The 22,262-nt window shown below is 38.1% G+C and overlaps 1 protein-coding gene across 6 annotated transcripts in view; it reads left to right on the top strand.

Annotated features, from left to right (window-relative positions):
• IGSF11 (immunoglobulin superfamily member 11) overlaps positions 1 to 22,262 on the top strand; it is a 211,190-nt gene that overhangs the window by 174,311 nt on the left and 14,617 nt on the right. For 5 of the 6 annotated variants that reach the window (XM_047725605.1, XM_047725633.1, XM_047725598.1 and 2 more), the window contains 3 exons: positions 11,034 to 11,197; positions 12,610 to 12,817; positions 15,595 to 15,750. In XM_047725605.1, the coding sequence (XP_047581561.1) occupies positions 11,159 to 11,197; positions 12,610 to 12,817; positions 15,595 to 15,750 (403 nt within the window). In that variant the 5' untranslated portion in view covers positions 11,034 to 11,158. Of the gene's footprint in view, positions 1 to 11,025; positions 11,198 to 12,609; positions 12,818 to 15,594; positions 15,751 to 22,262 lie in introns of those variants that run through there. The other variant, XM_047725643.1, reaches the window with a different exon arrangement.

Below are 22,262 nucleotides of genomic sequence, written 5' to 3'. Positions count from 1 at the left end.
ATGCTATGAATGAAATGCAGTCTAAACTGGATACTCTAACAGCCAGGGTAAATGAGGCAGAAGAATTAGTTTTCTAGAAGATAAGCTGATGGAAAGGAAGGAAATTGAGGAAAACAGAGATAGGCTGCTAGTAGCACACGAGAAAAGGGTTGGAGCAATTAATGATTCATGAAACGTTCCAGTGTCAGAATTATTGGAATCCCTGAGGGGGTGAAGAGAGTGAGGGCTAGAAGGCATATTTCAGCAAATCATAGCTGAGAACTTCCCTAATCTGGTGATGGAAACAAGAATTTGAGTCCAATTTGAGTCAGCAGAGAGCACCCCTTCCAAAATCAATAAAATAGATCAACACCCTGACATATAATAGTGAAGTTTGCAAATTTTACAGACAAAGAAACTATTCCGAGAATATCCAGTAGAGGAGGTTCCTTACATATGGAAGGGGAACATCAGAATAACAAGAGACCTGTCCACAAAAACCTAGCAAGCCAGAAAGGGCTGGCAAGACATATTCAGGGTACTAAATGAAAACAACATGCAGCCAAGAATACTCTATCAAGCAAGGCTGTTGTTCAGAATAGATGGAGAGATAAAGAGCTTTCAGGACAGACAGAGGCTAAAACAATGTGTAACCAGCCAGCAAGACAGCCCTGCAAGAACTATTAAGGGGGAGTCAGTATATGAAGAAAGATGCCAAGAGTCCCATAGGTCAGAAAGAAACAGAGAAAAATCTATAGAAACAGGGACTTTACAGGCAATAGAATGGTACTAAATTCATATCTTTCAATAGTTACCCTGAATGTAAATGGGCTGAATGATCCCATGAAAAGACACAGGGTTTCAGATTGGATGAAAAACCAGGAGCGTCCATATGCTATCTACAAGACTCATTTTGAACCTAAAGACACCTCCAGATTGAAAGTGAGGGGATGGAGATCAATTTACTACTCTAATGGACCTCAAAAGAAAGCTGGGGTAGCAATCCTCATATCAGACAAATTAGATTTTAAACCAAAGAACATAGTGAGAGATGTAGAGGGACACTATATCATACTTAAAGAAAGAATCTATCTAATAAAATCTAACAATTGTAGATATCTATGCCCACAACATGGGAACAGCCAATTATATAAACCAATTAATAACCAAAATAAAGAAACATATTGATAATAATACATTAATAGTAGGAGATCTCAACACTCCACTCACAGCAATGAATAAATCATCTAAGCAGAAGATCAACAAAGAAACAAGAGCTTTGAAGCACACATTGAACCAGATGGAATTCATAGATATATACAGAACATTACCCCCTAAAACAACAAAATACTCATTCTTCTCCAGTACACATTGAATTTCCTCCAGAATAGACCACATACTGGGTCACAAATCAGGTCTCAACTGATACCAAAAGATTGAGATTATTCTCTGCATGTTTTCAGACTGCAATGCTTTGGACCTGGAACTCAACCACAAGAAGAAATTTAGAAGGAACTCAAACCCTTGGAAGTTAAAGCACATCCTGCTACAGAATGATTGGGTCAGTCAGGAAATTAAAGAAGAACTTAAGCAATTCATTGAAACTAAAGAGAATGAAAATACATCGGTCCCAAACCTATGGGATACTGCAAAGGCTGTCCTAAGAGCGAAGTACATAGTCATCCAAGCCTCTCTCAAAAATTTAGAAAAATCACAAAAGTACAAGCTAACTTTACACCTGAAGGACTTGGAGAAAGAATAGCAAATAAAGCCTAAGCCAAGTAGGAGAGAGAAATAATAAAGATTAGAGCAGAAATCAATGAAATAAAAACCAGAAAAACAGAAGAATAGATCAATGAAACTAGAAGCTAGTTCTTTGAAAGAATTCAGATCGATAAACCTCTTGCCAGACTTATCCAAAAGAAAAGGGAAAGGACCCAAATCAATGAGATCATGCATGAAAGGGGAGAGATCATGACTAACACCAAGGAAATAGAAACAACTATTAAAAATTATTACCAGCAACTATATGCAAACAAATTAAGCAATCTGGAAGAAATGGATGCATTCCTGGAAACTTAGAAACTACCAAGACTGAAATAGGAAGAAACAGACAATATGAATAGACCAATAACCAGTAAAGAAATTGAATCAATAATCAAAAACCTCCAAAAAACAAAGAGTCCAGGGCTAAATGGCTTCCCAGAGGAATTCTACCAAACATTAAAGAAGAAATAATACCTATTCTACTGAAGCTGTTTCAAAAAGTAGAAATGAAAGGAAAACTTCCAAACTTGGTCCTATGAGGCTAGCATTACCCTGATCCCAACCCAGGCAAAGACCCCATCAGAAAGGAGATTTACAGACCAATATCCCTGATGAACATGGATGCCAAAATACTCAACAAGATCCTAGGCAATAGGAACCAACAGTACCTTAAAAGGATTATTCATCACGACCAGGTGGGATTTATTCCTGGGATTCAAGGGTGGTTCAACATTTGGAAATCAAGCAACCTGATAGAGCACATTAATAAAGAAAAAGACAAGAACCATATGATCCTTTTAATTGGTTCAGAAAAAGCATTTGACAAAATACAGCATCCTTTCCTGATTAAAATTCTTCAAAGTATAGGGATAGAGAGAATATATCTCAATATCATAAAAGCCATCCATGAAAAGCCCACCAGAGATATCATTCTCAATGGAGAAGAACTGAGAGCTTTTCCTTTAAGGTCAGGAACATGACAGGAATGCCCATCTCACCATTATTTTTCAACATAGTACTAAAAGTCCTAGCCTCCACAATCAGACATAAAGAAATAAAGACAGACACAAAGAAATAAAAGGCATTCAAGTGGGCAAAGAAGAAGTTAAACTCTCTCTTCACAGATGATGTGATACTTTATGTGGAAAATCCAAAAGACTCCACCCCCAAATTACTAGAACTCATATGGCAGTTCAGCAACGTGGCAGGATACAAAATCAATGTGCAGAAATCAGTTGCATTTCTATACACTAACAATGTAACTGAAGAAATAGAAATTAAGGAATTGGCTCCATTTACAATAACACCAAAAACTATAAGATACCTGGGAATAAATCTAACCAAAGAGGTTAAGGATCTATACTCTAGAAACTACAGAACACTAATGAAAGAAATTGAGGAAGACACAAGGAGATAGAAAAACATTCCATGCTCATGGATAGGAAGAATAAACATTGTGAAAATGTCTATGTTGCCCAGAGCAATCTACACTTTCAGTGCAATCCCTATCAAAATACCATCAACATTTTTCACAGAGCTGGAACAAACAGTCCTAAAATTTGTGTGGAACCAGAAAAGACCCTGAATCACCGAGGAGTGTTGAAAAAAAGAAACCAAAACTGGGGGCATCATGATTCCTGACTTCAAGCTAGATTACAAAGCTGTGATCATCAAGACAACATGGTGTTGGCACAAAAACAGACACAGATCAATGGAACAGAGTAGAGACCTCAGAAATGGACCCTCAACTCTATGGTCATCCAATCTTCGACAAAGTAGGAAAGAATATCCAATGGAAAAAAGAAAGTCTCTTCAATATGGTGCTGGGAAAATTGGGACAGCCAATGCAGAAGAATGAAACTGGATCATTTTCTTACACTATACACAGAGATAAGCTCAAAATGGATAAAAGACCTCAATGTGAGGCAGGAATCCATCAAAATCCTAGAGGAGAATATAGGCAGTAACCTCCTCGGCCTCAGCGACAGCAAGTTCTTTTAAGACACATTTCCAAAGGCAAGGTTAGCAGTAGCAAAAATGAACTTTTGGGAATTTATAAGGATACAAAGCTTCTTCACAGCTAAAGAAATAATTAACAAAACTAAGAGGCAACCAATGAAATGGGAGAAGATAGTTGCAAATGACATTACAGATAAAGGGCTTGTCTCTATAAAGATTTATAAAGAACTTATCAAACTCAACACCCAAAAACCAGATAATCCAGTCAAGAAATGGGCAAAATACCTGAACAGACATTTCTCCAAAGAAGGCATACAAATGGGTTAAGACACATGAAAAAATGTTCAACATCCCTAGCCATCAGGGAAATACAAATCAAAACCACAACAAGATACCACCTTACACCAGTTAGAATAACAAAAATTAACAAGGCAGGAAACAACAAATATTAGTGAGGATGTGGAGAAAGAGGAACCCTCTTTCACTGTTGGTGGGAATGCAAGCTGGTACAGCCACTCTGGAAAACAGTATGGAGGTTCCTCAAGATGTTAAAAATAGAGCTACTCTACAACCCAGCAATTGCACTACTAGGTATTTACACCACAGATAGAAGGAGCACATGTGCCCCAATGTTCATAGTAGCAGTGTCCACTATAGCTAAACTGTGGAAGGAGCCGAGAAGTCCTTCAATAGATGAATGGAGAAAGATGTGGTTCACATATACAATGGAATATTACTCAGCCATCAGAAAGGATGAATACCTACCATTTGCATGGACAAGGATGGAACTGGATTATTGTAAGTGAAATAAGCAGAGAAAGACAATAATGCGATTTCACTCTAATGTGGACATAAGGAATAGCGTGGAGGACCACAGGGAAGGGAGGGAATACTGAACGGGAAGAAATCAGAGAGGGAGACAAAGCATGAGAGACTCTGGATTCCAGGAAACAAACTGAGGGTTACAGAAGGGATGGGGTGGGGGGATGGGTTAACCAGGTGATGGGTACTGAGGAGGGCACGTGTCGTGATGAGCACTAGGCATAATATGTTATACACAACTAATGAATCATTGAACACTACATTTGAAACTAATGATGTACTATATGCTTGTTAACTGAACATAATATTAATTTAAAAAGTAATGGAGTTCTCAGTAGACCTTACAGTATACTGGTAAAGATATGTTAAATAATGAAATGAATGTAAAAACTAAGGAAGGTATGGTTGCAAGTTTTGATAGTGCTCAGAATGGAAGGAACATTTCCTTATGAGACCCTGACCTAGGCTGGGGGGGCCAGGAAAGGCTCTTTTGTGAAAAGTAACCCTTGAGCTGATTGGAAGGATGAGTAGGAGGTTACTAAGGAAAGGAATTGGGGCGTGGACTAAATGAGTGTGTGCGTCATGCTCGTATGTTTGTAAGTAGTGCTTACTGTGGGGCTTGGCGTCTGTGCGCTAGTAGCTGTGGTTGCAGCGCTAGCTGTCATCAGCTGTAGGCCTCTGGTACTGCCCTTATCATACCCTCTCAGTGACGTGGTGGGCGCAGTTAGCCCTGTACATTTCTCTCATCTCGACTATTTCTTCTATACCCGTCTTAGTACTTGAGATTTCAGAATTAATCTGCTGTGAAACGTGAAGTAGATGAAGTCAGTGTTGGCTAGCTTCTTTTACCCCCTCTGCCGGCAGACCTGCTCCCCTCCCCTCAGCTCCCACCCTGGCCTAGGAAATTACTCTTCCTTTACTTACTCCTATCTTATTTTGGTAGTTTTCCCATGAGCATCTTTCTCTTTCATTCTCAGTTTTTATTAGCCATTTTCTTCTTTTTAAAGTTTGTATGAAAGATTGCATGCGTTGAGCTTGAAATTAGTGAATTGAGGGTACACAGTATCCTGTCTGGTTTAAAGGGGACATATTCTCTTCACTTCTTAGAGTATTAGATGGAGAAGATTGCCAGTTTGGCTTCTATACTTATTCTTAAAAACATCTCCAGTGGCGTTTATTTAATCATAGTAACAGACAGACTCCCCTAACCCTCTTCTACCCTTTAAGATGCCTTAATTCCTGGTTCCTTGCCCATTCCATGATAAACCTCCCCTGTCTGCCTCTTAATGCTTGAGGTTCTTTCAGTTTTCCTTTTGGAAACTTAGAGACTTTCCCTAATATTATTTTCCTTAGGGACTTTTCCTGATGTCATCAACTGCTTTATATCCTATCACAGATGGCTTATTTTATGAAATGTTTTATCCTATAAATTTAACTCCTGAGAAATCACCGGACTATATGTGAAGAACATGAGGTTCTATAGAAGGAAGGTGTTATGTAGATTTATTTTTTTTTTAATTTTTTTATTTTTTCAGCATAACAGTATTCATTATTTTTGCACCACACCCAGTGCTCCATGCAATCTGTGCCCTCCACAATACCCACCACCTGGTGCCCCCAACCTCCCACCCCCCACCCCTTCAAAATTCCCAGATCGTTTTTCAGAGTCCATAGTCTCTCATGGTTCACCTCCCCTTCCAATTTCCCTCAACTCCCCTCTCCATCTCCCCTTGTCCTCCATGCTATTTGTTATGCTCCACAAATAAGTGAAACCATATGATAATTGTCTCTCTCTGCTTGACTTATTTCACTCAGCATAATCTCTTCCAGTCCCATCCATGTTGCTACAAAACTTGGGTATTCATCCTTTCTTTCTTTCTTTCTTTCTTTTTTTTTTTACAGCTTTATAAACATATATTTTTATCCCCAGGGGTACAGGTCTGCGAATCGCCAGGTTTACACACTTCACAACACTCACCATAGCACATACCCTCCCCAATATCCATAACCCCACCCCCTCTCCCAACCCCCTCCCCCCATCAACCCTCAGTTTGTTTTGTGAGATTAAGAGTCACTTATGGTTTGTCTCCCTCCCAATCCCATCTTGTTTCATTTACTCTTCTCCTACCCCCTCAACCCCCCATGTTGCATCTCCTCTCCCTCATATCAGGGAGATCATATGATAGTTGTCTTTCTCCGATTGACTTATTTCGCTAAGCATGATACCCTCTAGTTCCATCCACGTCATCGCAAATGGCAAGATTTCATTTCTTTTGATGGCTGCATAGTATTCCATTGTGTATATATACCACGTCTTCTTTATCCATTCGTCTGTAGATGGACATCTAGGTTCTTACCATAGTTTGGCTATTGTAGACATTGCTGCTATAAACATTCGGGTACATGTGCCCCTTCGGATCACTATGTTTGTATCTTTAGGGTAAATACCCAGCAGTGCAATTGCAGGGTCATAGGGTAGTTCTATTTTCAACATTTTGAGGAACCTCCATGCTGTTTTCCAGAGTGGTTGCACCAGCTTGCATTCCCACCAACAGTGTAGGAGGGTTCCCCTTTCTCCGCATCCTCGCCAGCATCTGTCATTTCCTGACTTGTTAATTTTAGCCTTTCTGACTGGTGTGAGGTGATATCTCATGGTGGTTTTGATTTGTATTTCCCTGATGCCGAGTGATATGGAGCACTTTTTCATGTGTCTGTTGGCCATCTGGATGTCTTCTTTGCAGAAATGTCTGTTCATGTCCTCTGCCCATTTCTTGATTGGATTATTTGTTCTTTGGGTGTTGAGTTTGCTAAGTTCTTTATAGATTTTGGACACTAGCCCTTTATCTGATATGTCATTTGCAAATATCTTCTCCCATTCTGTCAGTTGTCTTTTGGTTTTGTTCACTGTTTCCTTTGCTGTGCAAAAGCTTTTGATCTTGATAAAATCCCAAAAGTTCATTTTTGCCCTTGCTTCCCTTGCCTTTGGTGATGTTCCTAGGAAGATGTTGCTGCGGCTGACGTCGAAGAGGTTGCTGTCTGTGTTCTCCTCGAGGATTTTGATGGATTCCTTTCTCATATTGAGATCCTTCATCCATTTTGAGTCTATTTTCGTGTGTGGTGTAAGGAAATGATCCAATTTCATTTTTCTGCATGTGGCTGTCCAATTTTCCCAACACCATTTATTGAAGAGGCTGTCTTTGTTCCATTGGACATTCTTTCCTGCTTTGTCGAAGATGAGTTGACCATAGAGTTGAGGGTCCATTTCTGGGCTCTCTATTCTGTTCCATTGATCTATGTGTCTGTTTTTGTGCCAGTACCATGCTGTCTTGATGATGACAGCTTTGTAATAGAGCTTGAAGTCCGGAATTGTGATGCCACCAACTTTGGCTTTCTTTTTCAATATTCCTTTGGCTATTCGAGGTCTTTTCTGGTTCCATATAAATTTTAGGATTATTTGTTCCATTTCTTTGAAAAAAATGGATGTTACTTTGATAGGAATTGCATTAAATGTGTAGATTGCTTTAGGTAGCATAGACATTTTCACAATATTTATTCTTCCAATCCAGGAGCATGGAACATTTTTCCATTTCTTTGTGTCTTCCTCAATTTCTTTCATGAGTACTTTATAGTTTTCTGATACTCTCCATAGATGCTGAAAAAGCATTTGACAAAGTACAGCATCCCTTCCTGATCAAAACTCTTCAAAGTGTAGGGATAGACGGCACATACCTCAATATTATCAAAGCCATCTATGAAAAACCCACCGCAAATATCATTCTCAATGGAGAAAAACTGAAAGCTTTTCCGCTAAGGTCAGGAACACGGCAGGGATGTCCGTTATCACCACTGCTATTCAACATAGTACTAGAAGTCCTAGCCTCAGCAATCAGACAACAAAAGGAAATTAAAGGCATCCAAATCGGCAAAGAAGAAGTCAAACTATCACTCTTCGCAGATGATATGATACTCTATGTGGAAAACCCAAAAGACTCCACTCCAAAACTGCTAGAACTTGTACAGGAATTCAGTAAAGTGTCAGGATATAAAATCAATGCACAGAAATCAGTTGCATTTCTCTACACCAACAACAAGACAGAAGAAAGAGAAATTAAGGAGTCCATCCCATTTACAATTGCACCCAAAACTATAAGATACCTAGGAATAAACCTAACCAAAGAGACTAAGAATCTATACTCAGAAAACTGTAGATTTATTTTTTTAAACTAATTGTAATTATACCACTATGTTATTGTGTTACTTTTTTTGGAGAATTAAGATTATATCACTTCAAAGTAAAACAGTTTGAGATACCACCATGGGCTTAATGTATTTTTCATGATTAGAGTAGCGTCTCTGTTAGATATCCCTGACCTATTTTAATCTACTGTTAGTCCCATACTGTTCTATAGTCCTAGGGGCACAGGCATTCTTTTTAGAAGAGATAGCGGTTGATTTTCATTTCCCAGGATTTGGCTCTGGTAGATCACTATTTTCTTTTTTGAATTTTAAGTGTTATTGAGGTATAATCTACATTCCACAAAATTCACACATTTAAAATTCAGTTATTTTTTGGAAACTTATAGAGTTGTACAACCATCTAACAATCCAGTTTTGGAAGTTTTCCATCACCCTAGAAAAGTTCCATGCAACGTATTTGCATCAATCCCTCATCCCTCCTCTCTAGCCCCAAGCAAACACTGATTTGCTTCCTGTCTTTCTAGATATGCTTTTCCTGGACATTTCATGTAAATAGAGTCATACAGTATATAGTCTTTTGCATCTGGCTTCTTAACATTTAGCAAAACGGTTTTGAGAAGCTCATCCATGTTCTATCAGTAGCTTGCGGTTTTCTTTTCCCCCAGGTGATGTCTCATTGTATGGGTATACCTCACTTTGTTTGTCCACTAAACAGGTGATGGATATTTGTATTATTTCTGTTCAGTAATGCTACCATGAACATTAATGGTCTTAGTGTGACGTGCATTCTCACTGTACTTGGTAGATCCCTAGGGGTGAAATTTCTGGGTTGTTATGTTACAGTCTCACCAGCAGAGAATGAGGATTCTAGTTACTCTACCTCCTTGTAACAACTTGGTTTTGTCTTGATGACAGCCATTCCAGTGCTGTGTAACGACATCTTACTGTGGTTTAATATGCAGTTTCCTAATGTGAGTAATAATGTTGAGCATCTTTCCATCTGCTTATTACTTTTTTGAAACGTTTACTCCAATATTTTACTCATTTTAATATTGTGTTGTCTTTTCATTATTGAGCTATAATAGTTCTCTATATTTTCTGTATTTGAGTCCTTTATCAGATGTGTGAATTATAGATACCTTTTCCCAGCCTGTACCCTGGCTTTTTATTTTCTTAATTAAATCTTTTGAAGCATAGAAGTTTTTAAAATTTTAATAAAATCCAGGTTTTTAATTGTTTTCTTTCATGATTTATGGTCCTGGTGACTTATCTGAGACTTCTTTGACTAAACCAAAGTCACAAAGATTTTCTCCTTTGTTTATTTCTAGAAGTTTTATGGCTTTAGCTGTTACCTTTAGGTCTGTAATGACATTTTGAGTTGATTTTTGTGTATGCTTGAGGTAAGGGCCTGAGTTATTTTGTTGCCTATTAGTATCAAATTGTTCCAACACCATTTATTGAAGACTATTTCCCCCCATTTAATTGTCTTATACCTTTGTTGAAAAGCATTTTACTAAAAATATAATGGTTTACTTCAGAACTCTCAATCCTGTGCCATTTTCCTGGTGATCTGTCCTTAATCCTAGTTCCACACTGTCTTGATGACTATAGATAGCTCTGTAGCAAGTTTTGAAATCAGATAGTGTGAATTCTCCAAATTTTTTCTTATTTTTCAATATTATTTTGGCTATTCTAGTTCTTTGCCTTTCCATGTGTTTTAGAATTTGTTCATCAATAGCTACAAAAAGTAGCTGCTGGGATTTTAGATGGGATTGCTCTGACTCTATAGATCAGTTTAGACAGAATGGAATTTGTTAATCCATGAACATTGCATATCTGTCCATTTTTTGTCTTATTTGATTCCTCTCATTAGCATTTTATGATTTTTATTATATAAATCTTACATAGAATTTGTTAGATTTATGTGTAAACATTTCAAGTGCGCTATTATAATGACGCTCTTTAAAAAAAAAAATCGGTTTCTCATCCCTCCTCAGCATTGCTAGTTTTGCTCAAACCCTATCAGTCTTCTTTTCCCATCTTGTATTTGAATCTGGCCAAATAGCAGCTACTTACTTTCTTACAAAATAAAGTAAGTAGCTGCTGAAATTTTTCATTTGTGGTTTCTAAGAGATAAAGGGGTGAACAGTTTTTATTATTTTGAGTCAGTGATTCATCAGTAGTTGTTCAGTAAGACTATCATGTTAGTCTGCTTATGTTCTGAATAGTGTAACACGCCAAAACTTTTCTCAAGAGGTTTGGTCTGTTGGCAAAGTGTGAGAACATAACCTTTCTTCTTCCCTCTGCAGGTGTCGCAGCTTCCCTGGAAGTCTCTGAGAGTCCTGGGAGTATCCAGGTGGCCCGGGGCCAGACGGCAGTCCTGCCCTGTACCTTCACTACCAGTGCTGCCCTTATTAACCTCAATGTCATTTGGATGGTCATTCCTCTCTCCAATGCAAACCAACCTGAGCAGGTACTTCTGTTCCATTCCATGCTACCTCTCAACCATTCATCTTTTCAGAAGACGTGGGTCAACAAGCATCCTGAGTACATATTTGATTTCTAGAATAAGGTAGTACTTTCGATGAGCCTGTGCTGTTTTAAATCCTACTTCTGTGTTATTAGTCAACTATCATTAGAGGTTATCCTCTTTTTAAGAGACTGTTTTTTTTTGTTGTTTTTTTTTTTTTTAACAGATGTCAAGGGACTCCTTCTGAGAATTTTATGTAGGAACCTGGAATTTTTCCAAAAGGCATTGCTGATAGGAAATACCAAGGCAGAAAAGCAAAGTATACTTTGACAGGAAGGGACCGACACTGACATAGGTGGATGAGAGTATGTTCGAGAGACAGTGATAATGTTAAGGAAGTAAAATTAGATAGTAGTACTTGATTTATTTGGCTTATTTCACAAGTGTTTTAAAATAAACACAGCCAGGCATACTAGCCAGCCTCAAAGAGTCTCAAATAAATTAGGGTACATGAAAACAGAAGCTACTACCCACTTACAGGTAAAAGATCCATAATTTGTATTAACCATTGAAGAAAATGATGTTCAGAGAATTAATGATTAGTAATCATGATTATACCTTTATTCCCAAAGATAATTTATTACTGTTATGAAGCTTTTCTGCTTCAGTAGTAAGCTTATTACTGCCTAAAAATATCTGATAAGGTAAATTTTCTGATATGGATTCAAATATGTATATTTAATAGAAGCTTTTTTGTTTCTTCAAACCATGGAACTTATTATAATTAGACTGAGTCTTTAAGATCATTTTATTCAACCTTTTCACTTTAGGAGGCAAAGAAAGACTTGTCTGTAGTTACCCAAACATTTACGGATGGAGCTGAAATAGAACCAAGTTTCTCATTCTCAGTCCACAGGGCTTTTTGTAACATCATTCTGAGTCCTGTCTCATGAATAGTTAACTTTGATAATAGGAATTGATGAAAGAAGAGCAATCACAGACCTGCAACTCTTCTTCCTTTTAGGATATTCATTTATGTTCAGGCTATAACTATCATTTTGTCACCTAGTAAGCATGAGAATGGCAGTGCTGATTTTTTAAACTTTTTATTCTGAAATTATTTGAATAAAAATATTTATGGGCTGATAGTAAGATTGCATTCAAGTTATTTTCTATATTGTGATGAGTTCGACAAGGAAACAGTGTTATTCCAACTTGAAATATGAGAATTTAGAATCCCAGAATATACCTATGCATTGGTGCTACAGTAAAAAGTGGGTGACAACTGTTAAGATGAGAAATAAAGTTTTCCAATGTTTGGTGCAGTCTGTTGTCTAGCAGATAGTTACTGTTATGTACCATGTGTCTAAAAGGGTTTGTAGTGGCCTGTTTATTTATTTTGCTTTCTTTTTCAGGTCATCCTGTATCAGGGTGGACAGATGTTTGATGGTGCCCCCCGGTTCCATGGTAGGGTAGGATTTACAGGCACCATGCCAGCCACCAACGTCTCTATCTTCATTAATAACACTCAGCTCTCAGATACAGGCACCTACCAGTGTTTGGTCAACAACCTTCCAGATAGAGGGGGCAGAAACATTGGGGTCACCGGTCTCACAGTTTTAGGTGAGTGACAGGATGTTCCAGGCACCTTGGCTTTGCTTACGGTATGTCTCTCTTCTTGAGCATATTTATTTCTACCCATCCTTCTACACTTTCTCTCTGCTCGTGTCCTTTTCCTGTCTCCTCTCCTGTCTGCCCTGTCTGGACTCTGCTTCTCTCTGGTTTTTTACACATGATCTTCCCATTCCTTTCTCCTTCTGGGGGTTCTCTGAAGTTTCTTAAATGATTTGCTCTGAAGGTGGAGAAAGGTGGTGTAAAATACCGTCACGAGTGGCCTCTCACTTGTGATATGATAGGACTAAATGTTAGCACTTACCATTTAGAGCCACTTAAATCAAGAATCATTTATTTTGAGTACAAAGCAGAAGTTTCAGCTCATGTGAGAAAATGATTACTTCATATCTACATAACACTGAGTAGGCTCCCCACAGTTCTTGGCTTATATCTCATGTCCTGGTATAATTTCAGTAATACCCCCTTTTACTCTCAAAAGTCTGAGAATGATAAGTTATATGATCAATTTGTTCTTAATACTGAGACCATACAGATCTAGGGCCTTTTCGAGGTGGCGTAGATAATGAACAATAAAGCTTAGATTAAAATGTAGATGTCTTGTTTCAAATGGCTGCTTCTCCCATTTTACCATAGAGTTAGACTATCTCATACTAAATTAAGTCTGTTCTAAACATGTTGTATTTCTCACTTCTGCTGCCTCTGAAATAAAACCCTGCTTCCTAAATGCATGCTTGTGGGAGAAGCAGCTCAGTTCATTTCTTTTGGGCTGATGCTCTTGATTCTTCTCCATCCTAGCCATGTCTCAGAATCTACTCTCTTATTTCTTGGCAAATTCTTGCCCTTCCTTTTCCCTCCTGTTGTTGAGTTACTTGAGAATATCAGTAATGGGATTTTTTGCCATTTTCCTCTGTGGGTGACAATATGCTATAGCCTCGATGTCTTGTTTTCCTAGCCTTCAAATGAAATAAGAAAGCTAAGGACCAGGTTGGAGATTTCTATCCTAGAAATACAGTAATCTGCTTAAAATTGTAGAGTTTTAATTATATTGTTTTTATATTTTATATAAAAATATGGTTATATAAAATACATATTTTATATATTTTATATTTATATTAAATAGAATTTTTAATTATACAGAAATTTTTATGAAATATGGAGATTTAAAAATGCTTGAGTACTAAATACAGAGTACTAATAGAATTTCAGTGTTTTTCTGATGTTTATACCTCTAAGCTAGGTAACTGTCTTCCCACACAAAAAAAAAACCCTTAATTTATCTTATAGTTAATGCTACCACCAGAGAATTGTTTTGGGTTTCCTTTATAGTCTCATGGTGGCAACATCAAAAGTAGTAATGGAGGACATTGGTTTACCCCATCACAGCAACTAGGATTCTCTGAGATTTTTTACTTTTCCTACCATATACCCTTTCGTTGTTCTCTCTCCTCCACCCGCTTGTCTTTCCTGGTTCCTCTGTCTACTGCACTTATCTTTTATGTATTCTTACATTCATTTTTTAAAAGGTTGAACACATTTATTGAATAGTCGTTAGCATTTTAAGTACATCATCACTTGGATTTCAACTTTAATTCTGATGTACCCCAAGCATGAGACTCCAGGCCATGGGCTTAGTGTATATTTTTATTTGTTTGCATTCTTACTGCAAAGCACCACATTTTTTCCTTTAGTGCTCTTTTTGGGTAATTTTTATTTTGTGTCATTCGTGTCCTTATCTGCCTTAAAATGTCCACTGCATTACGACCAAGTAGCAGACATACTTGAACCTTCCTCTAACTTCCCCCTGCATAAAGGAGAATTTAGGCCTGTCTGGTTTTTGTTAGTAAATTAACAAAGAGCCCTGTGCAGAGTGTAGCTGCCAAGGCCAGTGGTTGCTCTTTCTTGAAATATCTTTTCTAAAAGTGGCTTCTTGCAGTAATTAAAAATATTTTTTGATTGTGGTAAAAGACACATACTGTGAAATTTGCCATCTTGGCCAGTTTTCAAGTCTATAGTTCTGTGGTGTTTCCTGTTCATGTTGCGGGGAGGCCCATCTCCAGCACTCTTTGCATCTTGCAAAACTAAAACTCTGTGCTCATTAAACAATGTTTCATTCTCCTACCAGCCGTGGGTAACCATTTTTCTATTTTCTGTTTCTATGGATTTGACTACTCTAGGTGCCTCATAGAAGTAGAATCATTTTCTTTTTATGACTGCCTTATTTCACTTAGCATAATATTCTCAAGGTTCATCCATGACCGTAGCATGTGTCAGAATTCCCTTCCCATTCAAAGCTGAATAATTTTTCATAGTACGTACGTACCACATTTTGTTTATCCATTCATCCATCCATGGACACTTGGGCTGTTTCCAGCCTTGAGCTACTGGGAATCATGCTGCTGCATGCATGGGTGCTCTCACTCACATCTCTACAGGCAGTCTGTGGGCATCAAGGACCTTCACCATTCTTCTTTAGAGGAAGGAGAGTGAAACCAAGACCATAAGATTCCTTGAAGATGTAATGAAAGTGTGAAGCCTCTTTTACTTGATCGCCCCCTGCCAGCTGAGGCTGTGGGCCCTGCACTTGTACCCATGCCCCTTAATAGTACCTAGGACTAGCCACGTGCTTCACTCACAGGATAGTCTTCTGGCATGTGTCCTACAAATGTTGTCATCTGGTGTTCCAGTGCACTGAATGTTGATGTCTCCTATATCATCAGTTGGCTTACAGTAAATGCATACTTTATTCCTTATTCTTCCTATTGTAGTTCCCCCTTCTGCCCCACACTGCCAAATCCAAGGATCCCAGGATATCGGCAGCGATGTCATCCTGCTCTGTAGCTCAGAGGAAGGCATCCCTCGGCCAACTTACCTTTGGGAGAAGTTAGACAATACCCTCAAACTACCTCCAACCGCCACTCAGGGTATGTACAGTGTTGCTTTACCCATTTAATCAGCTACCATGCAAAATTCAAATTCCAAGACTCATGAAGTAATTAACTTTAATAGATTTTGAAAAATAACACACTGTCTGCTGAGAAAGCTACCTGAATCATTTTGTGTTACCAACTTTAAAGAGAATAAAACATTTTCTTTCTCATATGCTGCCTTTATATATCTCATCCAGTGGTAACTATATATGGAAATTCCGTTCTATTACAGTGAAGACTTAAAATGGCTAAATGGTAGCTTCTTTATATTGTTAACTATAAGATACCCCTTGAAGTTGGTAACTGAGAAGCCACTTCCTCCTTGAGGCACAGTTGCCTGTTTTAGTGTGAGAAGCATCAGCATGATCATGAGGGGGTCAATCATCCTGTTTTCAGCCTCAAGTCTAATTAGAGGAAGAAGATGGGAAAGAGAACAGGAAAAGTCCTCAGATCATGGGAGAACCAGGAGTTGATCACACCAAACAGGTAAAGATGGAGGAGACATGAGTGTTATCAATTATTTCCTACATGTAAATCCACTGATTTAAATTGGATAATAAAGGAAACACTCTAGAAGATTTGAGGAAAGCTGATCAAATAGAATGAGGGGAAAATTATAGAATTATATACAAAATCTTCTATTTCAGGAAAATAAAATTTGGTGGCCTTGAGTGTTGCATCGTCTGTGATACGGGGTATGTTTCTTGTAGCGTTCTCAGGGCAGGTATACAAATCCTAAGTTAACGAGTTGGCAGTTAATGAAGGGGCCCCAAACAACCTGAATTATGCCTGAGAAGCTTTGAATCGTATTGATAGTCTATGGCTGTCATCAAAACACAAAGTCCTAACTCGTGTGGTAAAGGTAGCATGTGAAAGAGCCAGGGCCATCAGCCCTGTAAGAGCCTGTAAGTTTCCCATAAGAATCTCAGAAATATTAATGGACCTTTCCATCATTTTTTAATTTACTCAGCCCTAAATTAATTATTAAAAAAAATAACTTCTCAGTGACGGGGGATAATAACTTCTGGCTTACTCTGATAATGATTACTGCAGTACCGTTCATTGTTCCCCATGGATTGCTAAATTGCTAAATGTTTCAGCTGCACTGTGGGGTAAATAGTTTTTTTGTGTGAACTAACTTGTTAATCTCACTATTTACATGTAAGTGGTGTGTTTAATCTAGCTCTTGTGTTGAAATCCTGAAAACCATATTTAAATTCCAAATTTTTCCAGTATCTATTTCAGCGACAGTTCACCTCTCTGGGCCTGTGTTGCCTTTTTTTTAATAAAGGGATTAGATAATCATTTCCAAGGTTCATTGTACCGGCACTAAGATTTTATGATTTATATTAAAAACATTTCTGTGAAATATTGGGCTGAGTTTGGAATTACAAATGAATGCTTGAAAGTGGTGGTTTGGGGGCACCTGGGTGGCTCAGTGGTTTAAGCCTCTGCCTTCGGCTCAGGTCATGATCCCGGGGTCCTGGGATCGACCCCCCGCATCGGGCTCTCTGCTCAGCAGGGAGCCTGTTTCCCTTCCTCTCTCTCTGCCTGCTTGTGATCTCTCTCTGTCAAATAAATAAATAAAAATCTTTAAAAAAAAAAAAAGAAAAAGAAAGTGGTGGTTTGTATGTAAGTTGAGAAATACAGTTTAGAAAGAGCCTATCACACCTCTTTGTCTCTGAATATATGTGTCAATCAAGTTTTGTGGTATCTTCTTAGCAACTTAAATATTTTTTAGTACTTTAGTTAAGAAAGTGAGCTTGAATGCTAAAGAAGAAAATGTTGGCTTTTGTAATTCAAACTCTGGATTAATTATCAGAATTACTTTGAATAACTTCATTTATCATAATAATGCACATTAAGTGAATCAGATTTTTTATTTAAATTTATCTCTTGGTACTGATAATAATAAAATAGATCTCAAAATAGTTTATAATCCCAAAATAACTTAGATTTTAAAAGCACTTCACTAATATGTTTGCAGTTGTTTAATTAATTAATTAATTTATTTTTAAAGATTTTATTTATGTATTTGACAGAGATCACAAGTAGGCAGAGAGGTAGGCAGAGAGAGAGGAGGAAGCCGGCTCCCCGCTGAGCAGAGAGCCCGATGTGGGGCTCCATCCCAAGACCCTGGGATCATGACCTGAGCCGAAGGCAGTGGCTTTAACCCACTGAGCCACCCAGGCGCGCCTACAGTTGTTTAATTTAAATTCAAGGTGTATTCTCTGAGAAAAAAAATTTTTTTTTTCTATTTATTTATTTGACAGAGAGAGATCACAAGTGGGCAGAGAGGCAAGCAGAGAGAGAGAGAGGAGGAAGCAGGCTCCCTGCAGAGCAGAGAGCCCGATGTGGGACTTGATCCCAGGACCCTGAGATCATGACCTGAGCTGAAGGCAGAGGCTTAACCCACTGAGCCACCCAGGTGCCCCGAGAAAAAAATATTTTGACACCAGGGAAGGGCACTCTAGAAGTCAGATTAGTGACAGGGACATAATATTTAGGGGATTAGAATTGTCCTTCTGTGTAGGGCCTAGCATGAAGGAGCTCCTTCTGGACGAATCTGGGACAATTTGAAAATTAAAATCAATATATAATCTGTTGAATAAAATAAAAATCCCCAAATCCTTGCTAATATGCATAAATAAATGGGAGAGAAGGAAAAGCATTTTCTCAGAGTGGAATGTTCCTCCCCCACTGCAGAAGGAATAGTGGAGTTTGAAAATTACCATTGATGTCAAAATAGTGGGCAAAAGTTTGATGAGGAACAAGATATTTACATAGTACCAAAGTGTGCCCCTACATATTTCTTATTGATTTTATTTTATTATTATTTTTAAAGATTTTATTTATTTATTTGACAGAGAGAGAGAGATCACAAGCTGGCAGAGAGGCAGGCAGAGAGAGAGGAGGAAGCAGGCTCCCCGCTGAGCAGAAAGCCCAATGTGGGGCTCCATCCCAGGACCCTGGGATCATGACCTGAGCTGAAAGCAGAGGCTTTAACCCACTGAGCCACCCAGGCGCCCCTTTTCTTATTATTTTAAAGATAACTTTATAGTGGAGAGACCTGGTTGATACCATGTAACTGAGTGATCAAAGTGAACATTACCAATACTGTTACAAACTGATAGCTTATGCCTGCTCATATATGTATGCTTTGAGGAGGACACAACATCATTTCTGTGGTATTCTTGTCGCAAACACAAAATCTGTATCCGGTGATGAGGAAACATCAAACAGAGGTGAAGGCAAAATTATTCCAGATTGAGAGAGACTCAGGAGTTAAGAAAATAGAATGCAGAATCCTGGATTAGAATCTGGATAGGGGAAGAAAGAGCCATAAAGGACATTACTGGTACAGTTGTTGGAATCTGAGTATAAACTGTAGAATGGATAATAGTATTGTATTGATATTCAATTCCTTCACTTTGGAACTTGTACTGTGATATGTAAAGAATGTCTTCATCCTTAGGAAATATGAAGTACTGTTTGGCCGTTGCTTCTAAGGTCTGCACAACTGGCCCAGATTTCATTAAGTGTCTGGACATGTGTCACATTCACCAGCCCCTGCCTCAGTGGTTCTCAACTGGGACAATTTCATTTGGCAATATTTGGAGACATTTTTGGTTATCACAGCTGACATAAGAGGGTGCTACCAGCAGCTAGTGGGTAGGAGCTAGGGATACCCCCACAATAAAGAATTATATGGCCTGTGGGGCACCTGGGTGACTCAGTTAGCTGAGATCCAACTCTTGATTTCAGCTCAGGTCATGATCTCATGGGTTGTGAGATCGAACCCTATTTCAGGCTCAGCGCTCAGCACAGAGTCTGCTTATCCCTCTCTCTCTGCTTCCCACCCCTGCAATTCATTCCCTTTCTCTCAAATAAATAAAATTTTTAAAAAGATAAAAAAGAATTATCTGGCCCAAAATGCTAATGAGTGAATGACATTAACATATTTTCTAATGTCAAATATCCATGCATTTCTGGAATAAAGTCTATATGATTGTGATTACTTTTTAATAAACTGCCCCATTCGGTATGCTAACATTTTAATAGAATTTTTACATTTGTGATCTTAAGTGAGAATGGTCTGTGATTTTTTTTCTGTCTTCCATTGCCCTCATTCAGTTTTAGTATCAGATTACATAAGGGTATTATAAAATGAGTTAGGTACTTGTTCTTCTTTTTCTGTACTCTGCAACAGTATGGATAAGATGGAGATTATTTGATGATTTTGTAAATTTACCTATAAAAGCTTTGCCTTGCTATTATGTTTTGTTGGTAGATTTTTGACTCCTGACTATTTTTCTAGTGATACAAGTTTACTTAGATTTTCTGTATCTTCTCTATTTTTCTTTTTCTTTCTTTTTTTTTTTTTAAAGATTTTATTTATTTATTTATTTGAGAGAGAAAAAAGGAGTGCGTGCATGACTCGGGTTGGGGCAGTGCTGGGCAGAGGGTAAGGGAGAAACAAACCCTACACTGAGCAGGGAACCCTATCTGGGGCTCAATCCCAGGACCCTGAGATCATGACCTGAGCTGAACGCAGATGTTTAACCACCTGAGCCACCCAGGCATCTCTTTTCTCTATTTTTATAGAAAACATCTTTTTTTGTATGAGTTTATACATAATGGTATCAAGTTGTTCATATATTCTATAAAGTCAGGAGAATGTATTTAAGAGTGCAGGTTCTGGAGTCAGAGGACATGATTTGGAATCCTGGCTCCAGGAGTGACTGGTTATGTGACCTTGTACCTTAGTTTTCTTACGTGTAAAATGGACACAATAACAGTAATTGCCTCACAGGGGTGGAATAAAGATTAAATGAAAACACTTGTAAAACTTTTAGAACAGCATCTGGCATGAATAAGCACTTAATACTAATGTTTTTTATTATCCTTAGTATTATTTTCTTGCATATTTTAAAACTCTATTATATTTCCTTTTTCATTATTAATTTTATTTATGCTTTTCCATCTTTATTTTTGGATCAATCTTGTTAATTCAAGCTTTTGATTTTATCCTTTTGTATACTGATATTAACTCTGTTTTTCTTTTATTCATTCAACAAATATATGTTAGGCATCTATCTATCTAGACACTATTCTAGCTCCTGGAGATACAGTGGAGAACAGAACAGAAATGCTTCTTTCCTTGATAGAACTTACTTTCTAGTGGATGGAGATTGAATATGACAAATCAGTAGATTGCAGTTTGTTACCATGTGATGCCTTCTGTGGGGAAAAATATGGAGGAAGATAAAATGGAATCATTGGGGCATGAGTTGCTGCAGTGTTGAATAAAGTGCTTAGGGTAAATCTCACCAAGAGGATGATTCTCTGAAAATGATGTAAACATGTTGAACAAATGAACTTTGTGAATATGGGAGCTGGAGAGTATACCAGGCAGAAGGAACAGCCACCTGAAGGCCCTGAGGCCGGAATGTGCCTGGTGTTTGGGATGAACAGCAAAGAGGCCAGTGTGTTTGGAGTGGAGCAAGTGAGGCAGAGGAGAGTAAGAGGAGAGAAAGAACTACCTAAAATTGGTCTTTAAAAAGCTGTCAAAAACAAACAGTTTTAACACTGACAAGCCTACTGGAATAATGCTGATGGCAAGCTTTAAACAACTTTAAGTGTTGGATGATAATTGGGGGAAGGGGAGAAGAAGAAATTATTGGTTGGACCTAATTTAAATGAGTCTGTAAGTAAAACCTCTAGTTGAATGAATTTCCAGTTTAATGAATTTCAACAAAATGGACAAATCCTTTGCCTTAGTGTTAGTGTCTTAACTTTTATTTTTAAACTTGTGGCATCTTGACTAAAGGAATTGAATCCTGGAATCAGAATATTGAATCAGGAATTGAATCCTGGAATCAGATGTCCAGTTACAGGTGCTAGGATGGAGATACAGGCACCTGACAGATTCTGCGGGTATAGGTGCAGACCACCATAATGAAGCAAATATCATAGTAAAGCAAGTCAAGTGAATTCTCTGGTTTCCCAGTGCCTGTAAAAGTTATGTTTGCACTATACGGTAGTCTGTCAAGGGTGCAGTAGCATCATGTCTGAAAAAACAGTGTATGTACCTTAATTTCAAAGTACTTTATTTCTAAAACATGCCAACCATCATCTGCGCTTTCCGTGAGTTACAGTCATTTTGCCTTGTGGAAGGTCTTGGCTCCCTCTCAATGGTTGTTGCGGGTTAGTGTGACTGGCCATTGCTCACAATAAGACAGCAATGAAGTTAGCCACATTGATTGACTCTTCCTTTCATGAATGTCTCTGTAATGTGGGGTGCTCTTTTATAGGATTTTCCCACAGTAGAACTTCCTTCAAAATTGGAATCAGTCCTCTCAAACCCTGCCACTGTTTTATCATGTAAGTTGAAGTCATATTCTGAATCCTTTGTCATTTTTTCAACAGTCTTCACCAGGAGTAGATTCTATCTCAAGAAACCATTTTCTTTGCTGATCCATAGGAAGCAGCTGCTCATCCTTTAA

Source organism: Lutra lutra, chromosome 1 (genome assembly GCF_902655055.1).
Source record: "Lutra lutra chromosome 1, mLutLut1.2, whole genome shotgun sequence".
In the NCBI taxonomy this organism is placed as follows: domain Eukaryota; kingdom Metazoa; phylum Chordata; class Mammalia; order Carnivora; family Mustelidae; genus Lutra; species Lutra lutra.
The sequence above is the reverse complement of the archived record's forward strand: the minus strand, read 5'-3'. Positions and strand labels throughout refer to the sequence as shown.